Here is a 12,470-nt window from a genome sequence, read left to right on the forward strand (position 1 = left end):
TTTCATGTTTTTCTCTCTGTTAAATATTATCCATTCTAAAAGGTGAGTAATGCTATCTTTTACAAACAAATGAGATTTCATGAAATAGTATGTTAATATTTAATTTATTTTTTAAATTTAATTTTCTTAAAACATTTTTTTTTGCCTTTTTAGGGCCACACCTGCAGCATATGGAGGCTCCCAGGGTAGGGATCAAATCGGAGCTGTAGCTGCTGGCCTGTGCCACAGCTGCAGCAACACCAGGTCTGAGCAACATCTGCAGCCTACACCCCAGCTCATGGCAATGCTGATCCTTAACCCACTGAGCAAGACCCGGGATCAAACCAACTTCATGGATACTAGTCAGGTTTGTTACCACTGAGCCACAATGGGAACCCCAGTATTTTAAAAAAATATGTTAAAATTTCCTAAAACCACAAGATTACTGAATTATTTTATTTCTTCATTACTAAGTTTGCTGGAATAATTTCTGGAAACTGGGATTATTTTATCACCCCTTATGGGGAAAGTTGTAAGTCGAGACTTTGTACTTAACAACTTACTTCTTAAAGTAGGAGGCAACGGATTTTCACATTCAAGGATGAAATCATTGCAAAAAGTGAGTCTAAAAAGACTTAAAATTTTTGAGTGAGCCACTGGATAGTCATTTTAATATCTCTAAACTGCTAAAGTATGATATAGCTATTTGGAGGGGCCAGTGTTAAACAAGGCCTGTAAAAAGTACACATTTTATTAATCTGTTGAGATGATGATTAGCCATCAGTATGAAGGGAGGAAAGGGAGATGTAGGAAGGTCCAATAGAGAAAATTGAAGACTCTTTTAGTTTATTAATAGTAAATAGATGAGGGATGGTCAATGTGACTAAGAAATTTAGATCACTAGTTAACTGAACTCTCAAAAGAAACACAGGCTGCCTCTGTTTATGAGAGGAAGATGAGAAAGAAAAAGCAGAATTATCAATGTAAGGGAGCGCCATGGCACATCAAAGGTATCCTGCCCGTGCAGCTGTGCCATGGAATATTGTAAACACATAGAAAACCAAAAAGAAATGAATGGGAATATTAAAATTCCAATGGAGAATATAGAAGCGGGGGGGGGGGGGGAACACAGCACTCCAGTCAGTTTAATTCATGTTTTTGTTGTCCTTCATTATCCTGACACCATGTTTCTCTATGAAAGACAAAGTAAATGTGCTTTAAACATTAGAACAAAGTTTAAAAGTAGTTTAAAAGAACTGCCAGTGATACCTCACACATTTGGAAAGTTTTCAAGCCCATGAAAATTTTTCATCTCTTTGGATTGAGTTTCTGTGATGTCATGTTTAAAAGAGAAGATTCTTGGGCTTCCTTCATCTAACTGGAAAGCAAAGGAAGCCATCTGAAATCAGCAATGCCACAGTGGTGTTAAAGCCACTGTCTGCAGTGGCTACTACTTGAAATGAAGTGAGTGATAAGTGAAAGGATCTAAAAATAACTAGGAGCTAAGATAGCACATTTGAGATAAGTTCATCAGAGTCATGGCATGCTTAGGATATTGAAAAAATCTTAGTTCCACCTCTTAACTCTATGAACTCAGACTAAGTTCTCACTGACTAAGCTCGAGGGAGAATCTTGTTTTTCTTGCCTTCCCCTTTTATGGTTCAGAAAGAAATGGGGGATATATTAGCTATTTATACTGACTTCAATATAACTAAATTTTTTAATGAGAACTCTTCTCCTCTGTCTCCTCCACCTATCCAACTTGCTTCATGATAATTTATGTCTAAAACTAATGCAAATGTTGATTTGCTCTGAGATGCTTGATTTTGTTGTTATGGAAGAGTTACAGATCAATCTTGAACTTACTTCTTGAAGAACTTATATAACTCTACTCTTCCACTACTTCTCTCTTCCACCACTCCTCATATTAAGTAACACATTTATACAATAAGGAAGTTTCAAATGAAAATTACAATGTTTGTCACAACCTTTAATATTTCTTCTCAGTAACAATAGTAAGGGAAAGTGACCTCATGCTTCTCCATTCATAATAATAGGCATATCTAAATAAACACTGCCCTTTGCAATTTAAATTCCCTACAGGTAAAAATTTCTCAATGAAGATCAAGAATATAGTAAAACTCCATTAATTCAAATTTTTTATTTAAAATTGTGATGTTAGTCCTATTGCATACCACTACTATGAACACACTTAGTGAGCAAACAGTTATGCTAAAAATATAAAGGAAAAAAACATTAGACTGAAAAATACTCAGATTTTGAACATATATTTATACTGCTTTTCTCCCAATTAAATACAGTTAATGTTATTTACGCACTTATCTCACAAATTAGAGCATTGTAATTAGATGTCATTTCAGAAGAAGAGTTAATCATCACAACTTTCAGATATTGTTTTATTTTATTTAAAACACATTTTCTTAAACTATATAATTGTTCAGTGTGATTGCAAGATTCGAACAGGTTTTCAAGGGAGTATAAGTTAGTAAACTATTATTTATTGTACTAGCTTTTAAAAAATGTTCTCCCCTTCCGTAAATTAAAGGCCATGTGTCTTGGTCTGTACTGGTCTCACATGCCAGCATTATCTCCCCACCCCCAGTGTATCTTTATCTTAGTCATGTCAGATGGACACTGACAGGGCACTAGGACCACGTCTGTAGTGATTGCCTGAAGTTTTTAGCTGTTCAACATGACTTTCCCCCTTTTATTGGGTATTGGTACCCATATTCCCCCTTAGGAAACTTCCTTCACTTCTAGTTGAGGTGGATTACAGTGTCTTTGCTTGGAGTCCTCAGAAAGTGGAGCCTGAGGCAAATGGCTTATGAGCTACTACTTTATTAGGAAGCACAGTCCAGGGAACAAGAGTAAGAGACAAACAGAGAAGGAAGAAAAGCCAATATGAGAATGTGCTATTAAGGAGCCATTTAAGCAGTGTGCTTAGAAGAATCTTCCCTGGAGAAGAAAGGGGGAAGAATTTATCCATCAGCTTCCGTCTCTCTTTGGTCAAAGATTTGCCCAAGGTTACACAACTGGAGTAGTAAAGTCAAAGATTCAAATGCAGGATGTCTGGCTCCAGAGCCCTGGCTCTGGACCATTCATGAGGTGTTCTCATGAGTGTTAGTCATTGATAAGAACTAAGGAAAAAATAGAAGCCAGAATAGAAAGCAGGGCAGTTTGGAAATTTTTAATTGACCTGGGATGGTTTCACAGAGGTGATATTTGAGTAGAGACCTGAATATCAATCACATCTCTTAGGGAAAGAGCATGCCAGGAAATACAATGAGATGTTTTGATGGACAATGAGGCAAGTGTGGCAGCTGCAGTGTGAGTGAGGTGGAGAGCAGCCAGAGAGAAAACTTGGACCACTGGAAGACCTTTGGCTCTTACTCTGAGATGGGAAACCATTGACAGTTTAGGAGCAGAGAAGTGATATGCTCTGACTACAGTATTAATAGAATCATTAGTATTAGAGCAATAAGAGCCAAAGGGGAAGCAGGAATAAACTGTGAGAAGGCTTTTGCAATCCTTAAGTGAGAGAAACTCGTGTCTTGGACCAGGGTGGTGGGAGTGGAGGTACTGAAGAATAGTTGCGTCCTGGATATATTTTAAAAGTGGAAGCAGGTACTGCAGATGGATTAGGTTATAAATAAGTTACTAAGTAAATAGTTAGAAAAGGCCCCCTATTGGGACATTTTAAAATATATTTTGACTCACAGGACAATAAAAAAATCATAATGAAAAATTTTAAAGGAAATATTTAGAACCGAAGAAAAATATGTGGGATGCAGATAAAATGTACTTGAAGGAAATTTATAACCCTAAATACTTATATTAAAAGAGAAGAGAGGCTAAAAATTAATAAGTATCCAGCCAGAGAACTTAGGAATATAATAGCAGAATGGATTCAAAGAATTAGAAGGATGGAAGAATTAAATTAGAAGTATATCAATATAAGATGTATAAAACAGAACAACGGAATAAAAAATTCTTTTAAAATATTAATCAGATGTATATACCTGGCCAAATTGATTAATAAAAAAATTAAAGGTAAATAGTACTAGCAACAAAAGAAAGAAGTATAGATGCTGAGAGATTTAGAAAGTAACAAAAGAGTATTATATATAAATTTATGCTAATAAATATTACAACTTAAATAAAATGATCAAATTCCTGGACAAAATAAGTCAACAGAAGAGAATCAAGAAGAAATAGAAAGCCTGAAGACTCTAATAATCATAGAAAAAATAGAATCAGTAGTTAAAATCTCCCACAAAGAGAACACTATTGCTCAATAGTTTTCTTGGCAAATTCTACCAAACATATAAGAAAAAAAATTTCAGAATATTACAAAAGAAGTAACACTTCCAATGTATTTCATGGGGCTAGGATAAACTTGATACAAACCTTGAAGAAGATAGTATAAGAAAATTACACATTAATTTCATTTGTGAACATACATGCAAAAATCTTAAAGAAAATATTAGCAAATTAAATCCAGCGATCTAAAAAAAAAAGATAATACATTATGACCAATTTGGTTTGATCTAAGATTGTGAGATTAGATTAAATTTTTTAAAAAGCAATGTAATCAGTACATAACTGACGAAATGATAATCATATGAACACATCTCAATAAATGCAGGAAAAACAGTTTTACATGATTCACCATACATTCAAGAAAAATATTTTAGCAAAATGGGATTTACAAGAAATTATTTAACCAGTTACAAAGTATTGATACGCTAAACAGACCTTAAAAGAACTAATTGAGGAGTTCCCGTCATGGCGCAGTGGTTAACGAATCCGACTAGGAACCATGAGGTTGCGGGTTCGGTCCCTGCCCTTGCTCAGTGGGTTAACGATCCGGCGTTGCCGTGAGCTGTGGTATAGGTTGCAGACGCGGCTCGGATCCCGCGCTGCTGTGGCTCTGGCGTAGGCCGGTGGCTACAGCTCCGATTCAACCCCTAGCCTGGGAACCTCCATATGCCGCGGGAGCGGCCCAAGAAATAGCAACAACAACAACAAAAGACAAAAAAAAAAAAAAAAAAGAACTAATTGAGCTGTTCCTTAAATGTATGTGAAATGGCAAAGGGCCAGTAAAAACCAATTTCCAAAGAAGAATAACAAGGTAAGGGTACTTGCCCTGCCAAATATCAAGACTTACCCGATATAATCAGAACAGTATGATACTGTACATGGAGAGAGAAATCGACAAGTTGAAAAAACGTAGAACACAGAAATAGAACCACACTTACATGAAATTGTCATATATTACAAGATGGTTAATGCAGATTAATGGGAGATTAATTACTGCCAGAATAATTGTTGATGTGGAAGGAAGGGAGGAAAGAAGGAAGGGTGGAAAGAGGGAGGGAAGGAGGAAGGAAGAAAGATAGACAGACCCTGGACCTTGCCTAACAGCATCTCCGATCATCCCTTCCCTCATTTAATCTCCTTCCACAAATGTCTCTTTCTGTGACTGGCACTACCATTCACCCAGTTGCTCAAGCCACACACCTGGGAGCCATCCTTGCCTCCTTTCACTCCCCAAATATCATGATCTATTAATCCTCATGTCTGATACATCCACCGCCCCATCCTTTTACCCCTCCTTTACTGCGCTAACTCCTGCCAAGACTTCAGACCTATTAGATGGCATTTCTGAGTTATATTCTCCAAAGTGGTCCCATCACACCTTGTACCCTGTTGCTATTACACTTAATTGCCAGATTATTTCTTGTTAAGTTTCTGAGCACCCATAGGAAATTCCTTGAGGAAGAGTATCCTGTTTTGTTCATGGTTTTATTTTCAGTGTCTAGCATTGTGCCTGGAATATAGTAAACAATAAATATTTGCATAATGCATGAATTAATAAATAAATGAATGTACGAATGAATGGATACAAAGTAACCAAATTCTATAATTGAAACATCTGAAATTTAAATTATATCATCTTACTCTGTGTGTTTTGGAGTGCTCCCCAACTATATCCTTCTTTGCCAAACAAATTTAGTTTAAGATAATATTACTTCAGGTTGTAAAACCACTTTTCATACATTCTTCCTTTCACATTTTCATACTGATTAAATATATTTTATATAGGAGCAAAATACATTCCATGTTAATTCAGTTCTATTTTTCTAGAATGATGTTCCTCCGAGAGAGAATAAATCTTTCATGTTATAATACAGCACAGGTTGTACATAGATTTAAAACAATTAATCTCTTTCCTCTTTATTGTTATAAAACATTAATTAGAATTGTCTAGATCATTTTGGGTGCCCAGTACATGCTTGATGAATGAATGAAAGCTTAAAGGTATATGCAAGTGTGCTTATTTTTTTATATATCTAGAAGTGATTCTACTTACTTATTGACTATCAATTTTCTTATCATTTCTTTCTGAAGGAGTTTGATTGGCCAATAGAAGGACTTCTTCTTCCAAACAGTCTTCCCATGAAGAAACCCATCTGTAAGACACCGAAGCAATATGTCCCTGTGAGACTCAGAGTTTTGCAGAATGGAGACAAGAACAAAACCAGAGCCCTTACTATAATCAGTCCAGGCAAATCACCTGAGCAGCAAATGCAGTAAGAACAACTTGTTCATATTTCTCATCAAGCACACTTTCCAACTTCTACAGATTTTTGTCTTGATTACAGATGTTTTTCCAGGAAGCTGTGTTTATTTTTTTAAAGGGCTTCTATGTGGATATTTGGGAGTAAAAATAGATACTAAGATTCATTTTGTTTCTATGTTAGGAAGTTAATTTGAACACTGCTGATTTAGGCTGGGCATAGGAGAATATAATGAGTTAGAAATAAGTAGTTCTGATAAAAAATGTTATGATCAATATCTCTTTTGAATTAGCATTATTGTTTTTTATTAATGTATTTTGAAATAACTGAGCTCATAGATTGCTTCTTAAATATAATTTTGTAATTTTTATTTGTTACTTTTTACTTTAAGTAATTAAGTTTTATATACAATTATTTACATTTGGATCTTGGAATATTTAATGAACAAATTTAGTTCTCAAAATATAACTTTATATAGTTTATATGCTTGCCTCAGAATAACATTTTAAAAGTTTATCATTCTGGAAAAACATTGATCTGCACTTTGGCTTATGTTATGAGATTGGAATAAAATATTTCCAAATAGCCAATAATTCTCCAACATTGGAGAAAAATCACCTGCTATATTTTCATTATATTTTATGACAAAAGGGATCATAGATCAGTGCAAAACTCTGATGTAAAGAATGAGTTAAACACATTGTTTCTCAAATTATTAGCAGTGATATTACCTCTTGACCTTTCTTTTGAGATGTTTAGAATATTTGAGGCTGCTGATAATAGTTTAATATTGCTTTCTTCACATTGATTAAATATACTTCATACATCACTGAACAATGAGTAACATTCAGATCTGCTGTCCACTGAACTGCCTGTAAAGATGATAAAGTAAAAAATTAATCTTCAAAGTAAAGTCAACCCTGAAATTGAAATCTTTGACGCATACATTTCATAATTAGCTCATTCTACTAGATGTAAAATGTGAGTGTAATGGCCTTAAAGTAGCATATGAGTTTTTTTTTAACATCCAAAGTTAACAAATAATTTCTGTCCCAATTTTTAACTGTCTCAACACTATATACAGATTTGATCTTATCAATTTCTGTTTTAAAATTCATGGTTCAATCAGATAATCCATACATAACTTGAGAGGTTTGTTCATTTGGACAGCTATCCTAGCAAAGAGGATGTGATACTCTCTGCCATCTATGTTTGTGGAACAATGTGTCCTGGTTAATCAAATATTCATTTTGTTCTCTATATGAATTAACTATTCCAAAATAATTTAAATACACTGGCATATACTTGACATTAAAATTCTTCTCGGAGTTCCCGTTGTGGCGCAGCAGAAATGAAGCCTACTAGAAACTATGAGATTGCGGGTTCAATCCCTGGCCTGGCTCAGTGGGTTAAGGATCCGGCATTGCCGTGAGCTGTGATGTAGGTCGCAGATGTGGTGGATCCAGCGTTGCTGTGGCTGTGGCGTAGGCCAGCAGCCGTAGCTCCGATTAGACCCCTAGCCTGGGAACCTCCATGTGCCAGTGGGTGCAGCTCTACAAAAAAGACAAAAGACAAAAATTAAAAAATAAGAAAAATAAAACTCTTCTAAACATAGTTTAATTTTTCTTGGCTGGTTCAGAGAATTTTCTACAAGATCATCAATAGCCCATCTCCCCTGGAGGATTATGTCAGTACTGGTAACAGAAGATTTAAATAGGAAGTGTTTTGGCTAAGATTACAAGATGTTTGGGTTGCCTGGCTCTAGCGGGCCCTGTTCATGTTGTATTCTATGTGAATAGAATCCCAGAGTTGTACAAGGTGGAAGCCCTACTGTGCTGCTTTTAATATATGTATACTAGGTATCTCTATTCCAGAAGAAATAAATGCTAATGACCTGTAGAGGTACAGTATTTGCATTAATCTAAAACCTATTTATAAGAAAGAAAGAGGGTTGGACTGTTTACTGTCTTTACAAGCAAAATCAATCTAGAGTGATGAAACATAGATTCCCTTTAACCAAATCCTGCTCTAGTAGCATGCTCTCCTTTAATTATTTAACAATTCAGTCTAGGCAGTTTTGAGGGGACTGTTGCTGGTGGTGGTTCCTCCATCTACAAAGTGAAAGGAAGATCAAATAGCATTTGTTCATTATCGAGTTGATCATGATATCTTTAGAGTACGAGATCTTGCCCATTATTGCTTGATAATGGCTGTCAAATCCATATAAATTAAGATCATTGTGATTTCTTATATTTCAGGTGAATTTCATTTCTCAGAACCTTAAGTTAAACACAATTTTATAAGTGGTATTTTAAGGAATTGTAAGAGGAAAGGCTCGATATGGAGCTATAAAGTAAACTGTATATGTTAGATAATTTCAGCATATACTACAGATATTATTTATTATTAATTTATGATCCCTGGAGTCACTGAAGCTCCTTAAAACAGTTTTTAGGACCCCTTATGACTTGTCTTTGCTTATTTCTCTAGCTCTCTATCAATAACCACCCCCCTCCAGTTCCACTCTTAAACCCCCTCCACTCCCAACACTTCCCATATGCTTTATTAATAGAGGTCATTTGAGAAAGATTATGGACTTTATTTCTGTTGCTGGCTCTGACCTTGCCATCCCCATTCCCACCCACAGTTACTTGTATCTTCTCCGTATGCCATTGCTCTGATCTCCATGTGCTTTTCACTAGGATAGCTTCCACCATTATCTCTGCTGTGATTATCTGCTTATGTCTCCATCTGTGAGACAGAGAACAGGGATGTGTTATCTATCCATATATGTGCTGTCTGCCATGGTATGGTCATGGAACAGTGTGGCCTAGTTAATCAAATATTAAGCTACTTTATTCACCACATGATTCAGGACCCACAATTTAGGGCCCTAAATTAATGCTTATTGAATGAATAAATGAATTAATGATTAACTATACTTGATTACCATTTCAAAGGAGTGAATAAATAACTGTATTTTAACACTATTTCTTTCATTTAATAAAATATAGAGATTCTAAAAATACACAATACTTTCTTACTTGAAAATTCTTTTTTATGATTACCATTATTAATTTTTCATTAAAAGCATTTTTTAGGTTTGGATTGATAACCAAAATAGTATCTGAATAATATATGAATAAACATATGACTATGAACAGAATATGAATAAAACATCAAAGGCAAAATGAATATAATCTGCATTTTCTTCAAAGTTGATAAATTCACATCTCAGAGTGTTCAGCATTATTGAAAAAGGATTTAGATATTGAAATTTTATTTTCTTATGTAAATTACTCAAAGTATAAATGTTTGTGAAATTTCATATTTAATTATGACAGTATTTGAAACCCTATGTTTAAAAGAAAGGTAGATTTTTTAAGAGTAAATCATGATTTTCTCACATATTTAAATAAGCTGAATAATAATTGACAATGTATACTGACATATCAGTCCTGAACAATTTGTTTCAGAAATGTTGACACTGAAAGGAAAGGAAATGTTAAAAACGCTTATGTTTCTAAATATTCTGAAACAGAAACAAACCAGGCTGGATTTCACCAACTTTTGGAGAGGTAAATACCGCAAATACAGAAGTATATCCCAATCAAATGCCTGAATGATTACAAGTAATGCAAAATACATTTGTACCTACATAAGAAAATGATTGTTATGTAGTGATTCTGGAGTTTTTAACCTGTGAAATATGTGAACTATGAGTACGTGATACCAATGCTCATTAGTATGTTTTTCCCCCAAATTTTTAGGTCTGGTGATTTCCCCTAACTTCTGAACTACCAACTCTATAGATATAAATTATTCCCATTAAAAACATACATATTTCACAATGTTATAGCACTTTGGTTTGTATTTGTTTGAGTTGAGGGCAGGTTAGTTATTTACTTTAAATCAACTTAAAATGTCACTTGAACAAATCATATTTGTGAAATACATTGTAATTTTTCTTTTGATCTATATTTTCCTACCCAAACAAGAATTATTCCCATAGAATTTGATAGTTGTTCAAAGGCAAAGCACCTGGTATAAACTTTTTTGCAAAATATGTCTTATTGAATATGAGGGGGTAGTAATATAGAATTTAAGGGAACCTAACCCTAACCCTAACCCTCAGTAATTTAATAATTCACTCTAGACTTTGAGGATCTTTTGTTGTTGTTTTTGATTCTTCCATCTACAAAGATGAAGAGAGATCAAACAGCCTAACAAGCCCCATTAAAAATTAACAGATGACCACTTTTGTTGATATCTGAAGTTGCAGACAACATGGGGTGTTAAAAAACTAGTCCTGAGAGAGTGGAGTCAGAGATAAGGCTCTCCTTTTCCAGGTTCTCTGTAAATCCAAGCCACGTGGTTATCAGTCCTAACTTCTGTTGTGACAGTCAGAGGACTTCATTTCTAAGACCTTTGCCCCATGGAAGAAAAAACTCCAGAACTGCTCACTCAGCATTTAAGCCTGAGTTTCCTTCCTGTTATTCTATGATGATGCCCTCTCAGGAGGCCATATTGCAATATAGTAAAGAACCCAGAGAGTTTTAGGTTTGAATTTCAGCTCTCACACTCACTAGCATTGTGACCTTGGACAAGGAGATTAATCTCCAGGCCCAGATTCCTCATCAGTAAAATGAGCTTCTCAGAAAGGCTGCAAGAATTAAGAGGGGAGACATGAAATACTAGCAGTACTTGGTCCATTTTAATAATGTGTTGTGACTTTTTATGTCCCAAGTGCTTTACAGGCATTCACACATTCAAACTATAAGATGGCTCTGTGAGATAAGGACTACCATATCTGTCTTTTCTTGGTGGGGAAAATTAGGCTCAGAGAAGTTAAGTAACTTCCCAAGGTTACACAGCCAGTACATGAGAGAGCTAGAATTTGAACCCAGGCAACCTGACTCCAGAGTCCACATTCCTTATTAGGTTTAGGAGCGAGTTCTTTTCTTCTTTCACCATTGATGTTGGCTGGCACATGAACTAGTTAGAGGAATACAATGCAGAGGAAATAGTTTATCCCAATCCTCTCCAACCTACCTACAGGGGCCAACTGAATTCTGCATTATTAAAATAGGGCTTTCCAAAAGGAAGGAAGAAAAATACACCAATTTCCTATTCTCTCTTTTCTCCCACTTGCTTTAAAACTGGATACTCCCATGGTCCAAAATTCTCCCAGGAAAATGAGTGGGAGCTGGTTATGATGGTAACTCTCCTTGGGTCATGCTTGGATTTGGAGAAAGTAGCAGGAATTGATGGGGTCTTTGGACAGCATCCAAAGAGAATTAAGCAAATCTTGAGATTGGGGTTCAATCCTCTTACAGTTCCCTCCCACCCCCACCCCACCAGCTCCTGTGGGTGAGAGACCCAATCCTCACTGACCCAGCAGCCTCCATAATTGTGACAGGAGAAGCAGAGACTTAATTTCCACTGGCTTATTTCCTTGAAGACCTCTCATAAAAATGGAGGGCCTAATTATCTGCTCAATTGCTTTATGCCATCTAGGAAATAAAATTGAGAAATATTTTTCATACAGCTGAGTCTTCCTGATGAGCATAAAGTCACTTCTAATTCATCTCCTATAGACAGGCAGGACATTCTAATAAAGAACAGTGTTCTTTAGGAAATACCACATTGCTCAATTTAGCTCTACTTCCTCTTCCCCACAATTCCACCTCTTTACCACTATGCTAAGATGATTATATAGACTCCAGCCTCTCCACCTCCAGCCCATCTCCCACTTTTCTGACAGTTAACTTTCTAAAAAGTAGATCTGACAACACCATGCCCTGGCTATAATATCTGTAATGACTTCCTAATATTTATGGGATAATGGCCAAGTTCATTAGTCTGGCGTCCTAAGTGCTTGCAGTTGGT

At 35.5% G+C, this 12,470-nt stretch overlaps 1 protein-coding gene across 1 annotated transcript in view; it reads left to right on the forward strand.

Annotated features, from left to right (window-relative positions):
• Window positions 1–12,470, forward strand: part of DCDC1 (doublecortin domain containing 1) — a 393,003-nt gene that overhangs the window by 314,534 nt on the left and 65,999 nt on the right. Inside the window, 2 exon segments of the mRNA XM_047776089.1 lie at window positions 6,412–6,593; window positions 10,058–10,159. Coding sequence (XP_047632045.1) covers window positions 6,412–6,593; window positions 10,058–10,159 — 284 coding nt within the window.

Source organism: Phacochoerus africanus, chromosome 4 (assembly GCF_016906955.1).
Source record: "Phacochoerus africanus isolate WHEZ1 chromosome 4, ROS_Pafr_v1, whole genome shotgun sequence".
Classification (NCBI taxonomy): domain Eukaryota; kingdom Metazoa; phylum Chordata; class Mammalia; order Artiodactyla; family Suidae; genus Phacochoerus; species Phacochoerus africanus.